The following is a 26,000-nucleotide window of genomic DNA, read 5'->3' on the forward strand; positions in this document are numbered from 1 at the left end:
TGTGCCACGTGGGGCACACCAGCGGTTTGCCAACGGGGCAGTATGTACCAACCGGCTAAGTACCAGTGATTAGGATCTCATATTAAGCACATTACTCGTAGATTGTAAGGTATACATGTATCTGCTAAGTAGCCATTTCTATACTCTAACCATTGTGATTATATAATGGAAATACTTACAACTATTTTTTGAAATAAATATTTATATTAATACTACCGATGGCATTTTAATATTCTAATGAAATATATTGTCAAAATAATTATGACATGGTTATGACACGCCATTGACACCCGCGTCGCTTTGAAATAAATGACAAGGCGGAACTCTGACAATTCAAATATTATTTGATAATCCGTTGTCCACAATTTCTAATCAATCCATTTCTCAAACTCAAGACTGGGGGAACAAATACCATATAAGGTAGAATAAGGGCAGTATGGAGACGTTAATGAGTCCAATAGGCCCCGACAAGAGCCCGGTCTCTGAGATGGTAGCGGAGTACATGATGGCGGCCTCAGCGCCACTGATACCAGCCAAGGTAGGTCAGCAATTCAGCATACAAGGATAGGAGGTTACAGATTCTAAATATCTCCTCCAGCGGGCCGAGTTTTGAGCCTCACACGTTCGAATTCAGAAAATTGACACTGGAAATAATAGAAGTCACCGTTTTCAACCGGTATTTTAGTGACGAAATCCCGTATGCGAGATTCAAAAATCAGCCTCCAGTTCTTTAAACAGGAATGTTAGTTCGGATTCGGATCCAGAGATGTATGAACTTTATTCCAACAACCACTGTAGAGATATGGAGGCTTCCCGTATTCGCATTTGGCCGATATGTATGCCACTCACCGCTCAATCGCGTCTCAGCCCCCCATTCAGAACAGGTTAATTGAATTCTGTAGATTTTGATGGAGTCGCGCGAACTACTGCTCGCCCCTCGGTTGCGAGTGACATGAACCAAATAAAACTGATCTGAATGAGACTGTTTTGAACGACAGGCTTGCCTCGACACTCCAGTCCGCAGCCTTAGTAAATCGTACCTAACTTTTGATACAGAACGAAATGTCTCCCATCCCATTCAGGTATCATCAGAAGTGCGGGTGAAACAACAAGTGTCGGCTCCGAGTTACTTCGCGTCGCTGAGTGAGAATGCTGCACCGCCATTCCGAACCCCGGGCAAGAAGACTCAACCGAGGATTCTTATAGGTATTCTACCACCGTCAGAACAGAACCTACTTATCTGCTACACTGAGTACCGTTTTTTGATGGTTTCCGAAGTGACAGTCGTTAACGCTAGTTTCCAGTTGTGATTCGTTTCGGCGAATGAAACGCAACTGGCTCTGTCGGACCAACACCAATACGGAATAAGAGCGATAGAGAAAGATAACTACTATACGCTACGGGACGTGAACGATTGTTATTGCTAGGCCAGCAGATGATTGCCGCACTGGCAGGGTCGCCATGTGATGTGGGGACTAAAGGGGAACTCGCGTGTATCGAATACAGGTTTTTATGGTGCTTAGGATTAAAATGTGCGGCAATTTTTATAGGTATGGTTAGTAGTATAGTGTGTGTAGGTACTGTAGGTAGCCTAAGTCTATCACACTACACGAGGCTACACGCTGAATTGACACTGTAGCCGACGTGTCCGTCCACTACAATATTTTTAGATTATAAATATAGAATAATTTAGTAATAAATAAATTAAACATTCAGGTAATTAAGCAACAGTTAGGTTCGCAAGTTGGACCCGTACACGGTCATTTATTGTATAGCCATAAAGTTACATTTATTTTATTGCGTAATCCACGACCGCTACGGTCGTCTATTGTTTACCCGTTAGGTTCCTGTAAAGTATTGTTTTAGTTTATTAGGGTTCATCTCTGTGTTGCACCGCTCTGTCCGATAATGCCGGCAGAGTCAAAGGAGTATTGTTTGTTTTATTATAGTGTAATATTGTGTAATTTGTAGTGCGTGGGAAACTTTTGATACCGTAACTTCTTCCCGTTATTTGGAGAAGTGGGGATGTAAAGTTTAACAAAAACGATAGAGGATACGGTCCCAGTCCCAGTTCTTCACTCGCTCACTCACTGACTCGTCGTCATTCGTTGTTCCGACACACGCGTTTGCTCAGTCAATATCTCTGTATAGTACTGTTACGCTAGTTGAGCCAAACCGTGTTGCTCCTAGCCGCGCTACTGTGAATAAACGATTTACAACTCTACAATATATCTTCTTAGGGAATATACCTATCGCTACTCAGCATCCATAACCCTAAAACACGTTGACTCGTTCATGGTTGCTTCAATTTGACATGTCGAATATCATCAATTAATCGTTGGTTTTATACACAAATATGAATATCGTCACTACTTTGAAAAAATCTCGTATCTCACACTGCTCCTCAAGGACAAAACGTAGTAAGTGTATATGTATTCCATACATACTTAATACATGTTTCTCTTCATTTATAGAAGAAGATACAAGTTTTTTTCAAAGTAGTGCCGATATGTATGTTAAGTATTAACTATGCCATAGGCAGCATCATGAGCGAGCGAGAAGCTGTAGAAATGGTTGCGGCGGCCGGCGCCGGTGACGTCCCACTCGGACTTTGGCGGTATATCTGTTAGTACCGATTTTATAACTATTAGCTTAATTTAATAATTAAACCCTTTTTCCAGTCCGACCAATTTATAAGGTTTTTGGTAACTACCGAATTTAAGATTAAGTCTAAATCCAATCTAATTTGAACCAGGATTGAAATTACCTATATTGTCTACCTAGTTGTAGAAGGTACAGTAAAATAGATGTTATATAGGAATCTACCATTCCTAAATACTTACCTACATACAATCACGCCTGTTTCCCCTAAAGGGGTAGGCAGAGCACATGAAACTGCTAAAGTTACAGTGCCACTCTACTCTTGGCAAATAAGGTTGAAAGAAAACGAAACTGTGAACAGGTTGCCAGCCTCTCGCCTACGCCACAATTTAACCCATATCCCACAGTCGCCTTCTACGACACCCACGGGAAGAAAGGGGGTGGTGATATTCTTAACCCGTCACCACACGGGTAAATACTTACCTACCTAGGTATAAAGAGATAGGTGATTTAAGTACGAGTTATTTTGGGTATTACCTAAATACTTATCTGATGTTTCAGACAACTTTGTTGTGGAGAAAAATATAACAGAAAACTATAATCTCTCCGAGCGTCATTTCCTTGCGAGTCTTGTAACTGAGGTAAGCATGATTTAGCAGGGGAGCTAATCGGCGATTTTTGTAGTTACTCGATTGTATCACATTTAGACGTACCACTTTTTAGCCGTTTGTGTTATTCGTTGATAGGTTTAAAAATCATACCTAATGTAATGTAATAAAATAAAAACTACCAATTTCCCCTAACAGTATTTTCACATTATCCGATCCGATATCATATAGGAGTTAGGGCCTTATCACACTTGCGATTTGCGGGCGATTTGAAAGCGAAACGAACGCGCAGCGAGTTCGCAGCGAGTGCGCAGCGAGTTCGCCGCGAGTGCGCAGCGAGTTCACCGCGAGTTCGCCGCTTCTAGAGTCGAGACCTCATGCTGTATTCATTAGCAAAATGAATTTCTATCCACTTTAGTTTAAGTCGATATTTGTAGTAGTTTATTATCTACGAATGTGGACAGATGGACAATCAACAATAATGGCACCGTCAGAAGATTCAAATACTGTTGCAATGGATATCGCGACGAACACGCTGCGCACTCGCGGCGAACTCGCTGCGCGTTCGCTTCGCTTTCAAATCGCCCGCAAATCGCAAGTGTGATAAGGCCCTTATAGGACCGATATTTTATGTGAAAACGCTCTGGACTCTCCGATCTTAAAAATTGGCAGCACATTTTTTTATGAGGCAAATGAGCAGACAGCTCGCCTGGTAAGCGATCACTGCCGCCCATGGACAGCCGAAATACCTTTAAGATGGATGTACGCTCTTTTACTCGTACGCCCTATCTTGACACTTTTCTCTTGGAGGCGAAAACAACTATAATTCTAGTCTCAAGTCTGCTCGTTTATATTCCTATATAGAGTTGTTTATTTACTTTTTTAAGGTGACAGATTACGCAGCACAACGCGACTTCAGCGCGTTCAAACTGGCACTGCTCATCACGCTGTACCTCGACACGCATAAGTTCTTCAAGTGGTACTACTGGCTGACTCCGCGAGAACTGTGGGAGTACTTCGTGGAGAATCTCATACGGCACACTATTGAGGTGGGTGCAATGATCGCAGAGTTGCAGATCATTAGACTTTAGAGGGAAAACGATGGAAGCGCAACCTAGGAGTTAAGTTTCATGCATGCATCCCATGCGCGGATCCAGGGGGGGGGGTCATGGGGGTCATGACCCCCCCCTGGAGCCTAGGTTGGCCATAGAAATAGACCACGTGACCCCCCCCTTCGGGCCTGAGCCTTTACCACGTGACCCCCCCCCCTGGGCACGAAGCTGGATCCGCGCTTGATGCATCCATACGCAAAAAGCACAAAAAACTCGCGTTAGCTGGTCTGAAACGCAAAGGAGTCTGAAGGGCAAAAGCGTTGCAGTAGCGTAAGCATTAAATAACAATACTTACGCTACTGCAACGCTTTACCATCTTGTTTTGTAATAAGTACTGCAGGAAGCCCTTTTGAGCTTAGTAAGATATTTGCATTTAACTTTCTAAAACCCGCATACTAAGCTACAATAAAAATGTTATACTTATTCCAAAGTTTGTCAATTAGTAGACAAATTTTAAACTGATTTGGTTGACTTGTCAGTCCCACAGAAAATTGGTAGTTACCTCGCGCCTTTCTGTTGAAATGAATGTGTTTAAGAATAAAACTATTATTACAATTTCCCAGGACTCCCCGGACGGGCAAGAAGTCTTCGAACCCGATGAAAGCTATGACATCCTGACGCATTTCCACACAGCATACGTCAGCAACCTGCCACTAGTTCATATAGCCACCTTCGGCGCGACGCGGCTTAGGCTCAGCTGGCCTTTCAAAGCCAAGTAAACTTGACGCTACACGCCGAGTGGCCCGGTAGCCGAATGGCATTTCTGCGATGCGAAACTACGTAATCTGGCTCTGTCGCGACAATACGCAAGAGCGATAAGACGAAAGAGATATAATCGTAGGCGTTTGTGCATTCGGCTACGCCCACTGAGCAACCACAACTATGGGTCCCCCCACATCTAGCGTCTCGCGAACGTCGTCGCCTCTCCAACGCCGGTGCGGCGACGACGCCGCGCTCCCGCAGCGCCGACGCGACGTTGCGGCGCCTCTCGAACGTCGACGTCACAGTGGCGTCCGCGCGGCGTCGACGCCGCGCCAACGCCGCGCCCGCGCAGCGCCGCCGCGATGCCAGCGGCTACCAACGTCCAGCTAGGGCTTCCAATACCGGGATCCCAGTATCTCGGGATTTTTGGGGTAGATTTCAAAACCGATATTTAATTTTGTAAACGGAATCCCGGTATTTTTAGTAACTAACAAAAACCTTAAATTTCTGCATCATGACGGTCGCTAGACGCGTAAATATTGCTTATGGCTCTCGTTTCTTCGACACATTCTCTGTTTAGTGTTTTTACAATATTTCTATGAAATGACAGTTTTTCCGATGAAGAGGAAGCAATACGTCAAACGTAGTTGATACAACACAGGCCACAGACCCTCTGTAAACAAGTTGATGCACCTACATTATAGAAATAACTTTTCAAAAAATTGGTTAAGGCATACGAACTAACGTATAAGCTACTTTTGATTTACTGCCACTGACGTCGAGGAGGCGCGGCGCTAACGCGGCGTCGACGTTCGAGAGGCGCCGCAACGTCGGTCGACGCCGCGCGGGCGTTGGAGAGGCGACGACGTTCGCGAGACGCTAGATGTGGGGGGACCCTATGACAGTTGTCGCCCAACGGTGACACTTCACCGTTCATTGCCTGTTCGACAAGGAAATTGACACTGAGTAACAATGTTACTTATCAACCCAGAATTAGGCACAATTGTCAGTCACTGTGGTGACATATCATGGCTATGTGGCTATGGAGCCACTGAGGCCATTCGAACCAAAGTAGCAGCAAAATATGGTGGCAAAATGGGCAAGTGCAAACGAGAATGCTCAGTCTCACCTTTGAAATGTTTCTGCCTATGTTTACCAGGATTCCCAAGACAGGCCGGAAGACTTTGATCCAGATGAAAGCTATGACATCCTTGATCCTAACACACTTACACACTGCAACATCAGCAATCTGCCATATGTTTTCAGTTATTAATTTTTGTGATGTTGACCGAGGCAGGATGAGGCTACAACGACCTTGGAACCTAAATCGTTCCTAAAATGGCTGGCGCAGAAAGCAAGGGGAAGCTACTGACTATTTTTCCCAAGAAAACCAGCAAGACTAATACTGTACTGTTATTCAACTTTAAATAATTTAAATAAACATGTTCTTACTCAATATCCTTTATTTTACTTAAGTATTCACAGCACTTTTCAATTGCTCCTTCAAATGTTTAGGGAGCTTCTTTTTCTTCCGCTTCCTTACTTTCCCCTCACTCACTCCCGCTTTAAGCTTCTAGCTTTTTGCCGGCTTATTTTTTTTCTTTTTGCAGGACAAAGGATTTGGATTGTGGGGCTTTTTCTTTTTAATTATCTGTTTAGATTCTTCTTGTTTCACCCCAAATACTTCTTTCATGATTTTCAAAGCCTCATTTTGAGTTTCAGTGATGAAAGGGTTGGCTTCTAGGGCTTTGCCTGCTTTGTCGTAGCTTGCTTGCGAAGGTTTCTCAAAGGTAGGAGATTTATTATGTAAATATAGAAGAGGCATACCAGCTTTCTGCCTTAGTTTTTCTTGCAAGTCCCTGTCTTGTGTTGCCACTATATAATGTTTAGGGTTTTTCTTACCAACCATAGACAAGATACAATTAGCTCCAGATATAGCTTCTTTGTGGCCACATTCATGTGTGCCGAATTGTTTCAAAATGGTCAGGGCACCGTGGGTCTTCTTGGCGATCTTCTCTGTCTCGATTATGATGCATCTTGTGGTGAGGAGCTTTACTTGGCTGTTCAGATACTTGGGTACTTGCTCTTTGATGTTAATATGTTCCTAAAACAGTAATTGTTTTGTAAATAACATTATTTGAAATATTTACACCATTGTATCATTTTGTATCTGACAGAATATTTACTTTTCAGGTGCTCAACTGAAGAACTGAATGAAACTACTTTTAAGAAGTAAAAACATTGTCAAGTGTAACAATAGGTCTCATAGCTCCTGCATATTCAGAATTACAATAAGTTTGATATACCCCTCCATATTTTTACACTTTGCATGTGAAACAAGAGAGAAAACATGGCTAAGAATAAATTTAAAATTTAATATTAAGCCTAGTGGCTTGTCAAATAGTTAAATTATGGCTAAACCTTTCAGAAAACAAATGTAGTCAAATCAGCATTAACAACTACGATTCTAAAGACAGATACCTAGGCTAGATTACTGCTCAGTGTGGGCGGCAGGCTCGGGGAAGTTCTCCTGCCAGCGCATGCTCTGCTCCTTGAGCGTGAGGTGCGAGTCCGCGTTGTCGGCCTCGGGGTCCGGCAGCTCCTCCGCCGGCACCGCGATGTCCTCGTCAGGCAGACGCTCTGCCCGCCACTCTTCATCCACCATGTCCAGCAAACGCCCGTTCCGACGGTATTTACTGTCCATTCTGAACAATTAACACAACTTTAGAATACTAGTTTATCAGTACCGTGTAGTGTTCACCGAGCAGTAACCTAGACCGGGTTTTAACAGCAATAAACTCACGGTGAATGCGGCGAAGCAAAATGTTCCATCTATCAAGACTTGGTACGGCTGGTGGAAACCGAAGTTGTTATAGTAGAACTTTAGATATTTTTGAACTTTCTTGTAGCGTGTGATTTTCATTTTGATGACTTACGAACCTGAGTTATGTAGAAGCGTTCAAAGTGGGAATCGAAAGCAAAACATTCACACACGATCGCAATACCACGCTTTTCAACAATTTCAATCATAGACCATTGACAGCTGTCACTTTGTTTTTTTTACACAAAGTGAAAATTTTCAAAATAAATTCCAGTCATTTCATCATAATCGCATCGTGTAAGTTAGGCTTAAAAAAAATCTTCATACCATAAACTAAAACTTATCTTTTTTTGATGTGACGTATCGGATCCATAGACAATTTTTTTGTGAAACGTCTCGCTCTCTCGCTCGCTTCCATGTTTGTTCGTGGTCATTTTGCATTTCTGTGCTAGATTTTCCAGATTAGCATTTAATTGATGATTTTATTCGTGTAATTGTGTAATTAATGAAATTTGTGACATCAAGGCGACCTCGTGAGGACTTGTCGCCCAACAAAAAGCGATAAACTGCGATATAATAACAGGGAGGGTACGTCTTGTTCTATGTCCTTATAATCTAGTAAATGCGTCATTTTATCGAATTTTACAGAAGATCGGAATAGTGGCAGATGATTTAAATCTTAAATTTAGTTTCGTGTAACTTAGTTGCTACGGGGTTAAGGAAAAAGTAGTGTTGAGTGTTCTTGAAGGCCTCCAGCTGATTCGGCCGAGGGCGTCACTCGGGGCAATTGGTGCTGAGACGAGTAGGAAACGTATTGATACGGCCAGATACGGTTAGTCATCATCACAACAGACACGTTTTCGATTGCGTCTGATAAAACAAAAGTGTGGCTCGCAGTTCGTGATGTGGAAAAATCTGCCAAATAGTTTGTGATAAAGTGTCAAGTCCCTTTTGTTTCTTTGTGTGAGCATGACGATACGTCGCTTGATAATGATCTTGTTTACCGTTCTTTATGCCAGTTTACATTATAATCCTGAGCACACAGGCTCTTGTTGATTAGATAGTTTTTTTACCTGCTCTTGTTAGAGTGGTTTGAGAGCTGGTTTATCAGCCATATTTTTTTAATTAATTGCATTAAGAGGTTCTTTATTGGTTGTTTGTGGCGGCAGTGTGATTGAGACCTGGTCAATGGTTTCTACTTGTGTTTTTGTTGGATTGCTTGCTGGTGAGTACTTTATCGCAAATCACTTCACTTTCAAAATTTTGTTTCAACAGATAGAAGGAACTTTGATATATTCTAAGTTGTGATAAGATGAGATAAACAACCTTTTTACAGTGGAAAACTAAAAAACAACTTGACTTCAATTTATCTAAATGTGCTTATTGTTTGTTTTCTAGACAGCTGATTGTTGTGAGCAAATTTACTTGGCTACATCTTTCTTACATTTTATTGTAAATAAATAATATCATATTTATACTTCAAATATAGCCAATTTATAAACATTAATTGCAACGTGAAATGTAATCAATTTTGTTATTCACTCAATGATTATTGGGACAAAAATATCTGAACATTTTCTTTATTATTCACCTATTTCATAAAAATACAAATTTATAAAAGGTGGACTTAATTATATAATTTATACTGAAACAGAATTTTTCTGCATTGCTATAAAATATTGGGCTGGATAGGCAGTGTTAGAACTTGATATGATACAGTAAATGAAAAACAATGCATTTATTCTTTTGTAAAGCAACAAATTGAACCTTTCCAAGAAATAGTCAGGGACCAAACGACCTCTTTTACAAAAAGTCGTCGACATCTCTTCTAAATACCTAAAACAGGTATGGATGTGTTCCTCGTTCTCTCCAGATTACGAATTGACCTGTTTTAGTTTAAGGAGGGGGGACGGGTTGAGAAAAAGGGGGAGAAAGATGGCGGCCGACCATCATAGATATTTATTCACATCTCGAGTCCTATGGCACCAATCTGTTCGTGCAAGGTGTCGTTTGAAAGCTTATTAAACCTACTTTAATTGTTTTTAAATAACTATACTCATAAAAGTAACCGTTTACGAAATATTTGAAAATATGTGTTTTTTTATCGCGCATGAATTGCACAAGTACTAGAACAAAAGCGTCTAACTCAATAAACAATAACTATACCGCAATTGATGTTATTATAAAATTTTCGCGTCTATTCATGCTCTTTCTAAAAATATAAGTTTCATTGGTATATGATAATATATAACCATGTAATTACGAATTTGGCTTAGCAGGAGTCACTCTGCCCGGTCGCAGAAATGGGCGCTGACCGTAGTAAAGTATTCAATATTTTTGAGGTCCTATTTTACGGATCCATATGCGAGAGGTATCGTTTCAAAGCTAATTAAACCTACTATATTTTTTTATAAATAACTATAATCATAAAGGTAGCTGTTTAGAAAATATTTGAAAATATGTGTTTTATAGACCATGAGTCGCACAAGTACCTACTGGTAAAAAATGCTTCTTAATCAATAAACAACAACTTTTCCGGAATTTATGTTAGTATAAGATTTACGCGGAATTTCGTGCGCTTTCTAATAAAATAAGTTTTATTGGTGTATGATATTATATAACCAAGTAATTACAAATATGGTTAAGTAGGGGCCACAGCGCCCGGCCACGTATGGATGCTGACCGTCGCCAAATTTTCTATATTTTTCTGATCCTATTTTATTTAACAGGAATCTTTTGAAAGCATATTATGCGTACTATCATTAGTTCTCAATAATTTTAGTGGTAACTGTAGTAGCTAACAAAATATTTGAAAATATGCATTGGAACCGATGTGAGTAAAACATGCTTCTAGCTCAATGAATTATATTTTTTCCGCAATTGATATAATAACAAAATAAACGGCGAAATGTATGACCTTTTCAAATAACAAGTTTTGTCAGTATTGCATAAACAATTAATGTTAATTTATCCATCATACTCACTGCGCACCGTCATATACATGGATGACCATTTTTGTTGCCGTTTTCATAATTTTTAAGATTGTATCTTGGTGCATGACCAATAAACAATAACTTTACCGCAAATAATGTTATGATAAGATTTACAGGACATTTCATATGCTTTCTAAAAATATAAGTTTTATTGATGTATGATGTTATACAACCAAGTAATTACGAATTTGGTTTAGCAGGTGTCACTGCACCCCCGTGACGTATATAGGTGCTAACCGTCGCCTAATTTTCTGTATTTCTCAGATCCTATTTTAGCGATCAATTTGTGAGAGGTATCATTTGAAAGCATATTATGCGTACTATCGTTACTTTTTAATAATTTTAGTCGTAATTGTAAAAGTTTACAAAATATTTGACAATATGTGTATTTTTACTGTAGTATATGAATAGCATTCGCACTGATACGAGTGAAACATGCTTCTAGCTCAATAAATTATATTTTTCCGCAATTGCTATAATAACGAAATGAACCGCAAAATGTATGGCCTTTACAAAAAATGAGTTTTGTTAGTTTTGCTTAAACAATTAATGTTAATTTGTCCACCATACCCACTGCGCACGGTCAATCGTCATATAAACGGATGTCCACCGCCGTTGCCTTAATTTTTTCATCATTTTACAGATTTTATTTTACTGATCAATTAAGTATATAAGTAAATTCGATACGTGATAGATTATATTTATTATGAATATACGATTAGTGAAATAAAATATGAAAAATCATAAAAAAAGGCAACGACGGTGGACATCCATTTATATGATGGTGCGCAGTAGGTGAGCTGAACAAATTCAAATTAATTGTTTATGCAATACAAACCAAACTTATTTTTTGTGTAAGTCATACATTTTCCGTTTATTTTGTTATTATTTCAATTGCGGAAAACTATAATTTATTGAGCTAGAAGCGTGTCTTATCAATGCCAATGCTATTCATGCACAGTAAATTACACATATTACTAATCAAATATTTTGTAAACTTCTACAGTTTCGACTTGAAATATTAGAAATAAATATAGTACGCATAATATGCTTTCAAATGATACCTCTCACAAATTTATCAGTAAAATAGGATCTGAGTAATGTAGAAAATTTGGCGACGGTCAGTCAGCACCCAATATCGTGACAGGGCGCAGTGACCCCTGCTAAACCAAATTCGTAATTACTTGGTCATATATTATCATACACCAATAAAACATATTTTTAGAAAGCGCATGAAATTTCGCGTAAATTTTATAATAACATTAATTGCGGTAAAGTTATGGTTTATTAAGTTAGAAGCATTTTTTATCGGTATATGTGTAACTCGTGCTCGAAAAAAAAACTCATGTTTTCAAATATTTTATAAACAGCTACCTTATTACTATAGTTATTCAAAAATAATTATAGTAGGTTTAATTTGCTTTCAAATGATACCTCTTACATATGGATCCGTAAAATAAGAACTTAAAAATATTGAATACTTTACTACGGTCAGCGCTCATTTTTATGCGACCGGCGGAGTGACCACTACGAAACAAAATTCGTAATTTAATGGTTATATTATCACTTACCAATAAAACTTATATTTTTAGAAAGCTCATGAATAGTCGCGTAAATTTTATAATAACATCAATTCCGGTAACGTTCTTGTTTATTGACTTAGAAGCATTTTTTACCAATACTTGTGCGATTCATGCTCGATAAAAAACACATATTTTCTAATATTATGTAAACAGCTACCTTTAATACTATAGTTATGTGTAAACAATTATAGTAGGTTTAATTATCTTTCAAACGATACCTCTCACATATGGATCCGTAAAATAAGACCTCAAAAATATTGAATACTTTACTACGGTCAGCGCCCGTTTAGGCGACCTGGAGGATAACCCCTGCCAAACAAAATTCTTAATTACATGGTTATATATTATCATATACCAATGAAACTTATATTTTTAGAAAGAGCATGAATAGACGCGAAAATTTTATAATAACATCAATTGCGGTAAAGTTATTGTTTATTGAGTTAGACGCATTTTTTACTAGTACTTGTGCAATTCATGTGCGATAAAAAAACACATATTTTCATATATTTCCTAAACGGTTACTTTTATGAGCATAGTTGTTTGAAAACAATTAAAGTAGGTTTAATAAGCTTTCAAATGACACCTCGCACGAACAGATTGGTGCCATAGGACTCGAGATGTGAATAAATATCTATGATGGTCGGTCGCCATCTTTCCCCCCCTTTTTCTGGACCCGTCCCCCCCTCCTTAAACTAAAACAGGTCAATTCGTAATCTGGAGAGAACGAGGAACATATCCATACCTGTTTTAGGTATTTAGAAGAGATGTCGACGAAAATCGTGAAGGAGACGACTTGTGGCCAAATTGGCTCTAGACTAAAACCTTTATCACTAAAGAAATGACTAGTAGCAGGTACACATAGATTTCCTCATGAATCACAGCTGTGGGAACATGTATTATAATAACTGCAGCTGAATAGCAGTTTTCCTTTTATTTGGTTTGTTTAAATTGGCTAAAGTATCACACAAATAATTTACAAAAATTGAAATTCTAGTATTTTTCAACTGGGATAAAACTTCTATGCCACTAAAAAAAATATCTGAATTAGATATACTATGTTCGCATTTTATTTTTGAAAAATATTTATTTTGATACATCAAAATATAAATTATTCTTCAAAAAATATTTTGTGAATATAGTATATAAATAATTTGTTCATTTTTTAGTGTCATAGAACTCATGCTAGTTAAAAAATACTATAAAATTGTGATAAACAGCAAAAATAAGAAATACAAATGGTTCACAAAATGATATTGAATGAACTGGACTAAATAAAATAATAAGCTATCAAATGAAGGTTTCATCTATCTAATTACATTATACATTAGTAAATTAGTTGATAGTAGGGAAATCATTTATGGACTAACATGATGTAATATAGTTGTCACAGTCTGGGTCTAATTACAATAAGCTCATAACATATTAGTGTGGACATAACTTTCATTACTAAATTGACATTCTTAACTTTGTGCTTGTGTAACTTTGACTTTACTGTATATGTAACTTTGACGACTGGTCTGGCTCAGTCGGTAGTGACCCTGCCTGCTAAGCCGTGGTCCTGGTTATTTAGCCTTATTTCAACCAAATAAGGTTTGTCACCAATCAGCTGTGTTGTGTTAGTACAATTTGCTCCGTTCTTATTAATGTAAGTGATTTGTCTTATTATCCTCTTTGTGTTATCCCGGTATGCACCATCATGGGAGCCTCTGGTCCTCTTTGACGACTAGTGATTTGCCCTACATTAATTTCTAATGATGATAATATGCCCACAAAAAAAAAAAAAAGAGATTAGAGAGTTACTTTTTTATTGTTTTGTTAAACCTGTTATATATGCTTCTTGATGGCTAATACAATTTGTAATCACAAACCTGAGCAATTGATGTTTTCCTAGCATTTTGCCATGGCCTTCGCTTCCCATCCAGAGGGCAAACTGGATGCTACCTATAGGATTAAGTCTGGTTTCCTCGCAATGTTTTCCTTTTGCAAAAAGTAACTGCCGAAGTATTGAATGTCATTTCCATTTCATACATAAATTCTGAAAAACTCCGAGGCAGGGTAACCTGCTATTTCCTCTTTATTGAAACAAAATCTGTGATTTAGTCTTACCACTAGGCCACTAGGTATTGCAAATAGGTATTGCAGGTCACAAGTAGATTGGTTGGGACTAGCTCAGGGCTGGGACAAGTTGCGTACTAGAAGCATAGGCCTCTCTATGCTCAGCAGTGGGTGATAAAGGGCTGATATGATGATGATAGCCACCATAGATTTTTGTCTATTGTCCACACTGAATCTATTCCCAATTGTTTATCATCATAGTTGTGACGACGAAAACACATTGGTATGGCAGGAAGTCATGTTTACGTTTCAGTTCCAAACAACGTAACTATGTTCAGTCATTTATTTCTTTCTATTTAAAGGTTAACTGCTTGTTACTTATTCCATGGCCTTGGAATATATTTAAACTGCTTCTTACACTTAGAGATCGTTATTTGTGCTACACTAACTTTGGTAATTTAGGGGTAGGCCAGACCAGAATTACATTCCAGGCGGGCATGCATGGTCGCGCGAGAAATGATAAAACATCAGGCCGTATATCGCACTTTTTAAGTTTGATGGGACAGCCTGATGTTTTATCATTTATTTCGCGACCATGCTTGCCTGCCTGTTCTTTGTAGTTAATAAGGCGGCGTGTATACATATTTTTACGTCCATTGCCTAGATACAAATTGTTGTATTCGATGAGTAATTAATTAATACGCCATCTCAGACCGAAAACACAAACGCTTTATTTCGCAAGCTAAAACATAAAACTGACACATTGACAGTATGTCACAACACCATAAACTATTTTCATAAATACATGAATATCATAATAACATGGAGTATTTATTGTTACCACACTCTTCCCCGCTTAGTAAATAAATATCAAAGAAAAACTGTTCTAAAACACAAAACATTTTGTCGATTACTATGTCTTCTTCTTTCCTTCCTCCTCTTTTTTTATTTTTACGGTAGTCCCTTGCCATAAACGTTGTGACAGACGTGAATATTTCTCTAGTATCATAGTAAAAGCCTTATTGAGTACTTGTAAGAGTTGTAAGATACATTTTCGTCCACGCAGATATTCACAAAATTTAGTTAAACCTAATGTAATCGCATAACCATTTTTTTTCAAAATCGGGTATTTTGAGTGACTACTATTGTTTAGAATCCTGCTTCCAAATATAATCGGTTTAGTAATGTTACTGTTTATGATTTGCAATGGTAATACGGCCTCAATATTGCTTTTCTTATTTTTCGTAACATTTTTGTCAATTCCATACTTTTCGTCAACAAATTTACATTTCTCTAATTTAATTTTCAGTCCTAAATTGTTCAATGCTCTTAATACTGATTTAAATCTCTCATAGGTCTCCAACACTGATTTTGCAAGAACAACTGGTTTAGGTTTAATCTCCAATTCAACTTGCTCGTCTGTATAATTCTTCATATCATGTTCAAAAACACATTGAGTTTTCTTTGCAAAAGTCATTTTCTCCTTAGGCCCTGTTTCACTAACCTTACTTTGTTCAAAAGTAGCAGGCCAGAGTTCAAGTACAGACAGCCATGTTTTTCCAATTACTCTAGGTAATCCATCTTTTACGACAAATAATATTTGGTTTTCTACGTTTACAGTTCCATACGACAAACTTAAGTCTTCCAAAATAGCGAGTGGTGTTAAAGTTGACTTGTCATAATTTGTAAAAACTACATTTCGTTGCTTCGTTTCAAAATTTGGAAAATATTGCTTCTTATCAGAACACGTAATCGTACTTACATCTGCTCCGGTGTCTACTTCAAACTCCAGCAATTTGCCATTTACATGAACACTTAACTTTTGCGATGGAATCCTGTCTTTTTCACTACAATGAAACATATCATAAGATACCGGTCCTGGTGTATCATATCTTTTACTTTTTTCCTCATTTCCAATGAATTTGTATGTCTCTTTATCGACCACATTTAAGGTCTTCACCCTCCAATTATCTTTATTTTGGGTACACATTTTGTAAATGTGACCCTTTGTACCACATTCACTACAGAACTTCATGCGCAAGGTACATTCAGCTCTCATGTGGCCCTCTTTTCCACAGCAAAAACAAATTCCAGTACTTCCTCCTGCCTCTGGTTTAGATTTTGTAGTCTCATGTCTAGAACCATAGCCTCTGTTCCTTTCTAACTTGAACATTTGCGGTTTAGTCTCTTTTTCCTCATTCTTGTATGTTAAGTTATATGCGGCCTCGACAGTCTTTCCTATTTCTACTAGTTTTTCCATTGGCAGGTCTGCCTGTTTAAGCACTTCAAACTTCACTGCTTCATAGAAAGTGCCATTAAATAGTCGCTCTTTGATCTCATCGTTAATGTTATTGAAATTACAGTTTTTTGATAATTTCTTTAGTTCGAGTATATATTTGTCCAAATTTTCATCTTTTTGTTGGTTTCTCTTTCGGAATTCAGCCTGTTCTAGTGCATAATTTCTAACGGGATGATAATGCTTTTCTAATTTGTCACAAATTTGGTCGTATGTTAAATTTACTGGTGAGTCTGGAGTGCATATGGTCGTAAGGAGCTCGTAGACACTCGCTCCAAGTTTTGTAATAAGTAGTGGCACCTTTTTATTGACATCTATGTCATTTAGCAAGAAAAAACATTCCAGCTGCTGTTTGTAAGCCCTCCAGTTTCCTCCGGTAAAAACTTCCAAATTTGAAATAGAGTTCATCTTATATGCGAGCTTTTCCGCCGTGCATTCTCTATATTCCTCCTGTTCTTCAATATAATCCCGAAGGAATCGTCGAATCTCTTCAACCGAATTTTCGTTGGAAAATTTAATATCTTCGTCCTTCACAACTGAATTTGCTAAAATAATAAGTTCATCTTTCTTTTTAGTTTGAATCCAAGCTTTTTTCCCAGACTTCAGGAGAGGCGTCCATTCCCGTTTGTCGTTTGTTAGTTCTTTCAAATCAAATTCCCGAAACTACACATTCAAAAATCCACATTGACATTTGACAATTAATTCACACAAAATAACACATTCCTTTTAATTATTATTTATAACACGTTGTTCGGGACCGTCTCGTCGCCAGATTGTTGTATTCGATGAGTAATTAATTAATACGCCATCTCAGACCGAAAACACAAACGCTTTATTTCGCAAGCTAAAACATAAAACTGACACATTGACAGTATGTCACAACACCATAAACTATTTTCATAAATACATGAATATCATAATAACATGGAGTATTTATTGTTACCACACAAATAGTCATATAGAGGATGGAGACGGAGGTGTAATCTCCAGATAATTTTATAATAATAGAATATAGATTTTTTGAGGAATAATTCTTTCAAGGCCGTCAACAAAAGGCCAATCGCTCACGCTCCATAGCGATCAACACGCCTCTATCTCATTAATATTGAAGATTTGATAGAGACACGCAAGTTTTGATGTCGAATCGACAGCAGATTGACTTAAACTAAGCCGACAGGAAGTGAAACGCTTAAAGCCCTCAGTACAGTGAGCATAAGCTAAGGAGACGTGCTAGCGTATGGTAATACCGACACCGACCTTTAACAAAAGCATTATGAATACTAGAGACTAGACCTAGGCGAACCTTTCTCAACCAAATCAGGGAAATAGGTATTACAAAAAGCCCAAGTCAGAAGTACTCGAAACCATACATGCATGAGGAACGTTATGAAAGCGCGTGAAGAGAAAGTGGTTTGTCAGGATCTTAGCAAATGGAAATCCATGATCTCTGCCTACCCCTTTGGTAAGCAGGCGTGAGTGCATTATGAATACAAACAAGTTCGGACACAAGTACTATCAGCTGCTAAAGTGGATGGCGAATTTATCAATGAATTCATTCATAATTTCTCCCTGCACTTTTGCAGCTGATAGTACAACCTCAATTAGTAATCAGGGGGCGTAGCCGAATGACATTTCTGCGACGCGAAGCGAAATCGTTACGCCGGAGAAATGTAGTCTGGCTCTGTCGCGCCGATATCCAAGAGCGATAGAGATCTTAGATAGCTACGAAAGACATATTATCGTGAGCGTTTGTGCATTCGGCTACACACACAGATAGCTCCCAACATTTGTCCTAACCAATGTTTTTTGTACCCAGGCGATGGCGACAAACAGGAGCGGTGCCGCGCGGCCGAACGGCGCGCCGCAGACCAAAGTCTGCCAGTTCAAACTGGTTCTCCTCGGCGAGAGCGCCGTGGGCAAGTCCTCGCTGGTGCTGCGGTTCGTCAAGGGCCAGTTCCACGAGTACCAAGAGAGCACGATCGGTGCCGCCTTCCTCACTCAGACTGTGTGCCTCGATGACACTACCGTCAAGTTTGAGATTTGGGACGCTGCGGGGCAAGAGAGGTGAGTCTACTTCTAATAATGTATGTTGGTAATGGACAGGACATGTTGCCAAGCAGAATGATGGCAAGTTGACTAAATTGGTCGCTTTTGGATGAAAGCTCCTTGAGTCAGTTGGGTGGACTCTTGGAAGATTATAGATGACTTCTGGATGACTCTAGCTCAGGACCAGAACATGTGTAAGTGGGTGAGTACTCCTTGGTGCTGCGGTTCGTCAAGGGCCAGTTCCACGATTACCAAGAGAGCACGATCGGTGTCGCCCTCCTCACGCAGTTTGCCTTGATTACCGTTTGTCAAGTTTGAGATTTGGGACACTGCGGGACAGGAGAGGTGAGTCTCCTAACTCTACCACTAGTACTCGTAATGCATGCTGCAGTTGTTAATGGCCAGGTAATCTTGCCAAGCCGAGTGATGCTAGGTTTACACGGGCTTAGTAGCTAATGCTTAGTACGTGTCAACGTGAAATCATCTGAATGTTTACTACGATGGTGTTTACTTGTGTTAAGGTTGCCGACCCCTGCAATTCAGTTTTAAAGAAAGCATTATTCCATGTTGTGTTTTTAGTCTGATCCAAATTCCACTTTTTTACATGACCACAATCTCTTTATGTTTTGTAATGTTTATTTTGGCAACTCAATATTATTTCGATTAGAGTAATCTATAGGATTTTTCCTGTTTTAAATTAGACGATAGTTTCCGAGATAAAGTTCAATACCTACTTCACGGTTTATTTTCGTTAAATGCAGACGATGATTATTATTGATATTACTGCAAGTCATTTTGTTTACAACTTGCCAGCATTTTGTATTGAAATGCGTTGTAGATCTATTACAAGGAAAATCGATAACATTCTTTTAAAATGCCTAATAAAACAAAAAACATCTGTTTCCGTTTATCCTCAACAGCTTTACGCAATGATAAGTAACGCAATAACTTAACCACGAAATTTAAATAAAAAAAAAAAACCCGACCATAGTACTGATCTCCATGAAACATGGTGCATGGCTAAGAACACTCCCGATTATTCAGCTTTCAAACAAAAAAAAAAACTAAATCGGTTCAAGAGCTATAATGCCACAGGCACACACACAGACACACGTCACGTCAAACTTATAATACAGATATAGTGCGAAGATTTTCCTTCGTATTTTTACGGAAACGTTCGTATTTTTTTTATTTTTTTTTAATGGCTTTCCCCTCTTGGCAGGAGGGATTTTGCCAAGGACGACGTTAGACATACAACGCACGATAAGAATGTTCGGTGAAAATTTTTGTGGTGGGAAAGGAACGTTCGTATTTGTCATGCTAGTTCAGTAAATGTCAGTACGTCTTGTAGGTACTGAGACTGACTGAAATGGCATGACACGATCGTAAGCTAAGTTTCCGTAAGAATACGAAGGAAAATCTTTTCACACTACATCTGTACCCCGTCTTTTTGCGTAAAGAGATCCAGACCAAACAGACTACCTACCACAAGAATTCATTCACCGAACTCATTTGACTTATCAGAGGTAGCCTAGCTCAGGTAGGAATCTAGCCATAGGTACCTATACTATCAAAATGCTTGCTCAATAAAAATGACCATCGCTTTGAAAAATCCACGTTTCGGAAATAACAATAACAATACGTCAAAAACTGGCCCAACGGGACGCATCTGGAAAGTACGTCTGATTACTGAACGCTGGCTATTAATACCGGACTCTTTGCCGTATGACTAATGTCGGGAATTGGAATCATGAAGTCTAAATCGAGTCTTGTCTGGCTTGGAAATATTAAAGTATGTTTATTGGAAACAGGGGTAAAAAGACATATTACGTACGTTGTACGTTCGACCAATGGGTCCTAGGCCACTCTAGAACCCTGTCGTATTGACACCGTGCTTTATTCGCCATATAGGTCTCCTTGATGTTTACTGTGAAAAGGTTCTACAGTGGCCTAGGATTCAGATTGGTTGCATGACTGTACAGATATCCCGCTGTCTAATATGAAAAACTATATCAGTTTTGTCGCTTTTCTTCTTTGTCTCTCTAATCCATTATAAATTGAATTTGTGATAGCATGCATTTGATTACACTGACTTCGGATTTTATTTCATTTCTTAATTTTATTGTGTTTTGTGTATCTTATACTTTTAAACGAGCAATTCTTGTATATTTATTTATTTATTTATATATATATATATTTATTTACACTGACGATCTCGGAAACCGCTCTAACGATTTCGCAGAAATTTGTTATGTGGGGGTTTTTGGGGGTGAAAAATCGGTCTAACTTATCCTTCGGTCCCGGAAAACGCGAATTTTCGAGTTTTCATGCGTTTTTCTTCGCGCGCCATCTCGTGTGCAGTAGTTGTACTGTTAAGACAGAATTCTTTCGGTCGATGTAAGTACTATTTATTGCAAACACTAGATGGCGACACAGGTCAAGGCTAAAACGAATAGAAAATACACTATTTGAGTTTTTGTGGCGAAATGCGCGCCATCTCGTGTGGAGTAGTTGTGTTGTTAAGGCTGAGAATTCTTTCGCTCGATGTAGGTACTATTCATTTTTGAACTAGATGGCGACACATGTCAAGGATACGAAACAGAACCGAGCGAAGCTCGGTTGCCCAGATATTTTCTATTTGTAAATGACGATCCTTATTGGGAGAAAATATTCATTTTATTATTTTCAATTTATAATGTAATTTTCGACGATCATGATGAGAAGATAAACATAACTTTGGCATGTAACAAATTTATAGTGTAATTTTTATCATGAAATAAAGAAATCTAAATCTAAATCTAAATGGGAAAGTGTGTGTGTCTGTTTGTTTGTCCGTCCTTCACGGCAAAACGGAGCGACGAATTGACGTATTTTTTAGATGGAGATAGTTGAAGGGACAGAGTGACATAGGCTACTTTTTGTCTCTTTCTAAGGCGAACGAAGCCGCGGGCGAATGCTAGTATAATTATATTGAAATAGAAATATTTTTATTCATGGCAAAATAATACAAAAAGACACACACAAATACAGATCAACAACAGAGAATTATTTACACACATAACATCATTAAAGGTAAGTAAGTACACATAGTTGCCATGAATATGGTCCTGACTCGGCATGGTGTTAGCCTGGGTGGCCAACGCTGATCTTCCGTCAAAGCCATACCGAATGATACCACGAAAAGTATACACATTACAAAGGAAATTAAAATTTAGAATAAGTTAACAAAATACAACAGCATAAATAAATAAACATTTTTAAAACATTAAAATCTATAATAAAATCGGGAAACGGAACGTTGACAAAATTTTAGTCGTGAACGCAACCAAATCTGACGTCTCGACGACGTATTGTACAATTTGTACTTGTATAAGTACGCTGGGACATACGAGGTTAAAAGTACAGCAAGTTTGTGAATGTGACAGAATAATTCCAGCGTCAACTATCTATTTGCTCTCGTTCTTATAAATAGTAAACAACACGGTCGGAAGCACGAAATTAGCATGCTTATCACTGTTATCAGTCCATTACTCCCGCACTTATTTACGCATTGATCTACTGCGGACGAACAATAGCAAACATACCATATTGCACCTTGTTGTGTTGAAATAAGATAGAGAAATGCATGAACTGTGTAAATATGTCTTTTGCGTTTGTCCTAAAGACATTATCATTACAAACCTCATTGTCATGAGACAATTTTTGTGATTCGACTGATTCGCCAAGCGTTTACTTCGTGGTCCGCGATTTAGGCCTGATTTAGACGGCGTGCGAAATCGCATGCGATTTTAGTTACATTGCGGGCTGTTGAGGTTATAAACAATTTTGCACAGACATCAAACACCGCAATGTAATAAAACTCGTATGCGAGTTCTCGTACCGTCTAAATGGGCCCTTAGTTTCCGGATGTTCTCTTACAACAAAGGATAATACTCTTTACAAAATGCGATTCCTCTAAAAACCTATAGCAATGCAAGAAAAACGCTAAAAATGCGATATTGTTTGTGACAATATTTCATGATTACTTCTAACAATTTGGCTATATATTCTTGATCTTTACAGTTTTGATTGAAGTAGCTGCCTTTAACAATCAAAGCATTTCGTAAGTGACATTCTCGTGAAATAGTTGGAGAATGACACCTTAGCAAAACAGACGCGAGAAAAACGAGAATCGAACTTTGCTTCATGGCTCTTAAGCTGAGTTTAGACGTGCAAGTTATTGCTGCAAGTTTTGAGACAGAAGTATATGCAAGAAAGAGATGACTAATATACTACTTACTATATATAGTTGCGTCTCGAAACTTGCAGCAATAACGTGCTGGTCTAAACTCAGCTTTATATGCAAGTGCAAGAGCTCTAATATTATCTGGTTTTATCTCAGTCGAACGTCAAACGGAATGTCTTTGGTTAACAATCTGTGAATTGTCTTTTTGTGCGCTGACTCGGCGCTAAACGCCCTTTCTCATCCGCTGTGACCTCTGATGCGATGTGGATTATGAGCTTTGACAGACTATTACCACAGTATTTTAAAGAGTACTATCGTACAGTATGGCCACTCCCGCTCCCCGCTGAAAGTGCCGCCCACCCCCTCTAGGTTACCTCACAGTTACCGCCTGTCAAAAACGCGTACAGTCGACCTGTCATATCTCACTCATACAAGCATGGTATACGCGTGCACCTACACGACCTTATAGAATGTGTGCTAGGGACGCGATATATTTGATCGCCAGTATCCGAGATGTGATGCTATTACGAGTACCATGATTTTTTAGTACATACTTTTAAGTAGTTTACTATTTTCTAGTCAAAATCTTGGTTGCTATCTTAAACCGCACACTACGCTAGACATAATAGAAAGATGTAGACGTCTGGCTGTCTAGCACAACTTGCGTTCACGCGCGCGAGGCCATACATCAAACGCGACTTCAAGTAAACCGCCTGGTACTTTTGGAAAGTAAACTCCTACAAATTGTTAAAGGGAGAGTAGTTAAAAATGTTTTGGACCTAACATAACGGAATCACCAATCAAAGACATATTTAGTTGCATATAGTATTTTTACTTTTATGAGGATCAAAACACGAAAACCAGTGGAAATAACATTAAAAAACATTTATGGTTTTCGTATCGTGTATCTTTAAATAAAACGATCCAAATTAGACGATTAAAAGGGAAGCCACAATAGCCTCAACCCAGCATTAATTCATCACTTAGCCGGCCATACTTGTTTGGTCGACATTGACTAGGTCAAGTCGCTCGGTCGCTCACTGACAAACATGGGTTCATTAAGCGATTACAAACTTGATGGATGTATCTTTGTGTACAATTCTATGTTTTTTGCACGTTGAGTAGAAAAATACAAAGTTGTTAGCGAGTAGAACTCGGGAGGCCACAGTTGGTCAGTTATTGAACTTGAGACCTAAGTGTACCTACCTAATGATTCCCCTAAAATAATTTTTAGGGGTCAGTGGAAATCTTTAGATTACATACATATAATCATGTCTGTATCCCATAAAGAGGTAGGCAGAGCACATGAACTACTAAGTTTCAGTGCCACTCTTGGCAAAAAGGGGTTGAAAGAAATCCAAATTGTGACATTGCAGTGACAGGTTGCCAGCCTCTCGTCTGCGCCAGAATTTAACCCATATCCCATAGTGGACTTCTACGACACCCACGGGAAGAAAAGGGGGGGGGGGGGGGTGACATTCTTAACCCACGGGCGAAAATCTGGGACGAAGGAATCTTTGAAATTAAATTGCGAAAGTGGTTTTGACTACAAAAATAATGAAACGGCCCTTCCTTCCACTTTATGGGATACATGCATGATTATATGTATGTATGTATGTACAATCACACATAAAACAATTCCAACTATTTATGTTGAAATAGATGAAAATAGAATAGAAGCAATGAAACACATGCAATGTAGCAACAATCGAAATTAAATAGTTACCACGTAAATTAAATAGGCTTCAACTTTCCTAGGACTAGATTTGCCGCCGCTAAGAAGTTATTCTGGTAGAGCCAGTCAGTCTAGTCAAGTCTAGTTAATACGTAGGTTCAGACTCAGAGGCCGGTTTCTTGTGATGGAGTCGATTCTGTTCTTAATGTCATTTCATGACAAATATATAATACGTAACGAGTGTCTCCAAACACTGATTCAAACTTTCACGATTTTTACACATATTTAAAATTGCAAACGGGATTTAATCGCGTATTTACTATGTTTTATTTAGTGTTTAAAACATAGTAAATACGCGATTAAGTCCCGTTTGCAATTTTAAATGAGTGTCTCCAAGTTACTCATAAACACGTACAAGCTTCAATTAGCCATTGTTTGTCGTCTGTGATATGGACGGCGTATGTAGTATTCCAGCCTAAAAGGTAAATACTAATACCTAAATACTAATTGGACGTAGTTACGCAGAAACATTCCTTTTTCTTCAGTCGTTCCCTCAATGCCGAGGATCGTGACATCATGTCGTATTGTCGAAGACTAGGTTCCTCCATAGGCATCTGTTCCTCGCCAAGCGCATGGCAGAAACGTTCCAATCCATCTGAAATTGTCATTGAAATTAATTCTTTTGTTTTTCATACAAGATCTAAAACTTAATGACAATTTTGTGGATTGGAACGTTATTGTGTAACTACGTCCAATTGAGGATTGATACTCGTAAAGTTTTATGAATAAAAGGGCTAATGTATCTACTGAGTACTGATACTGACCCTTTTAGATATTATAGGTAAGAGATATTCTATGCAGTAATATGTAGATATACCACTACCAATTTGCAATATAAAACGGAGTCGTATTGTCCCCAGGTACCACAGCTTAGCACCAATGTACTACCGAGGGGCGCAGGCCGCCATCGTCGTGTACGACATCACCAACCAGGTCAGTTTGTACAGAATACCTTCCTTATTTGCTGCTATCACTCGGTAACCGCCTAGCAAAGCCATGACGAGCCTTTGGCTGCGTTTCTAGTAAGGACAAGTTGACCGGATTCACACACCCTAAATAAATAGCCGGGTCCACGCAGAGCGAGGCATGTCGCGAGGCAATTTCCTTGCGCGGCAATGCCTGCAATCGTTCTACGTACACTACACGTGCTTCGGCCGAGGCAGTGAGCGCGTTTTGCTTGGCCTATTCCGAGGCACGTATACATTGGACGACTGCCGCAC

At 38.7% G+C, this 26,000-nt stretch overlaps 4 protein-coding genes across 8 annotated transcripts in view; 2 read left to right on the forward strand and 2 right to left on the reverse strand.

The window, feature by feature from the left end:
- Positions 1-254: 254 nt before the first annotated feature.
- LOC125227237 lies at positions 255-5,200 on the forward strand. Of its 2 annotated transcripts, XM_048131497.1 has the most exons (6): positions 255-538; positions 1,083-1,206; positions 2,539-2,625; positions 3,163-3,242; positions 4,097-4,258; positions 4,885-5,200. In XM_048131497.1, exons 1-6 carry the CDS (start codon positions 437-439, stop codon positions 5,038-5,040), a joined length of 711 nt encoding a protein of 236 aa, XP_047987454.1. In that variant the 5' UTR covers positions 255-436; the 3' UTR covers positions 5,041-5,200. The 2 variants fall into 2 exon arrangements, with proteins under 2 accessions (XP_047987454.1, XP_047987456.1); XM_048131499.1 differs by lacking the exon at positions 2,539-2,625.
- A 1,268-nt stretch (positions 5,201-6,468) lies between these two features.
- On the reverse strand, positions 6,469-7,963 carry LOC125226888 (rRNA-processing protein UTP23 homolog). The gene is made up of 2 exons (XM_048131049.1): positions 7,827-7,963; positions 6,469-7,127 (listed from the first exon to the last, which is right to left on the reverse strand). Exons 1-2 carry the CDS (start codon positions 7,944-7,946, stop codon positions 6,597-6,599), a joined length of 651 nt encoding a protein of 216 aa, XP_047987006.1. The 5' UTR covers positions 7,947-7,963; the 3' UTR covers positions 6,469-6,596.
- LOC125226890 (anaphase-promoting complex subunit 13) lies at positions 6,987-8,062 on the reverse strand. Of its 2 annotated transcripts, none has more exons than XM_048131055.1 (3): positions 7,964-8,062; positions 7,505-7,728; positions 6,987-7,127 (listed from the first exon to the last, which is right to left on the reverse strand). In XM_048131055.1, exon 2 carries the CDS (start codon positions 7,725-7,727, stop codon positions 7,515-7,517), a length of 213 nt encoding a protein of 70 aa, XP_047987012.1. In that variant the 5' UTR covers position 7,728; positions 7,964-8,062; the 3' UTR covers positions 6,987-7,127; positions 7,505-7,514. The 2 variants fall into 2 exon arrangements, with proteins under 2 accessions (XP_047987012.1, XP_047987011.1); XM_048131054.1 differs by having other exon boundaries at positions 7,827-7,968.
- A 165-nt stretch (positions 8,063-8,227) lies between these two features.
- Positions 8,228-26,000, forward strand: part of LOC125226889 (ras-related protein Rab-5B) — a 54,221-nt gene continuing 36,448 nt past the window's right edge. The window contains exons 1-4 of one of the 3 annotated variants that reach the window (XM_048131053.1): positions 8,228-8,432; positions 18,591-18,812; positions 19,140-19,165; positions 25,641-25,713. In XM_048131053.1, coding sequence (XP_047987010.1) covers positions 18,594-18,812; positions 19,140-19,165; positions 25,641-25,713 — 318 coding nt within the window. In that variant the 5' untranslated portion in view covers positions 8,228-8,432; positions 18,591-18,593. Of the gene's footprint in view, positions 8,433-8,534; positions 9,070-18,590; positions 18,839-19,139; positions 19,166-25,640; positions 25,714-26,000 lie in introns of those variants that run through there. The other 2 variants (XM_048131051.1, XM_048131052.1) reach the window with 2 other exon arrangements.

Source organism: Leguminivora glycinivorella, chromosome 6, assembly GCF_023078275.1.
Source record: "Leguminivora glycinivorella isolate SPB_JAAS2020 chromosome 6, LegGlyc_1.1, whole genome shotgun sequence".
Classification (NCBI taxonomy): domain Eukaryota; kingdom Metazoa; phylum Arthropoda; class Insecta; order Lepidoptera; family Tortricidae; genus Leguminivora; species Leguminivora glycinivorella.

Bases quoted from the DNA above. Each gene is read 5' to 3' on its own strand.
- LOC125227237 (XM_048131497.1), top strand. From the start codon at position 437: ATGGAGACGTTAATGAGTCCAATAGGCCCCGACAAGAGCCCGGTCTCT. The intron at 539-1,082 runs GTAGGTCAGCAA...CATCCCATTCAG, and splicing joins CGCCACTGATACCAGCCAAG to GTATCATCAGAAGTGCGGGT. The intron at 1,207-2,538 runs GTATTCTACCAC...ACTATGCCATAG, and splicing joins TCAACCGAGGATTCTTATAG to GCAGCATCATGAGCGAGCGA.
- LOC125226890 (XM_048131054.1), bottom strand. From the start codon at position 7,855: ATGGAACATTTTGCTTCGCCGCATTCACC. The intron at 7,729-7,826 runs GTGAGTTTATTG...TTAATTGTTCAG, and splicing joins TTTGCTTCGCCGCATTCACC to AATGGACAGTAAATACCGTC.
- LOC125226888 (XM_048131049.1), bottom strand. From the start codon at position 7,946: ATGAAAATCACACGCTACAAGAAAGTTCAAAAATATCTAAAGTTCTAC. The intron at 7,128-7,826 runs GTGAGTTTATTG...TTACTGTTTTAG, and splicing joins TTTGCTTCGCCGCATTCACC to GAACATATTAACATCAAAGA.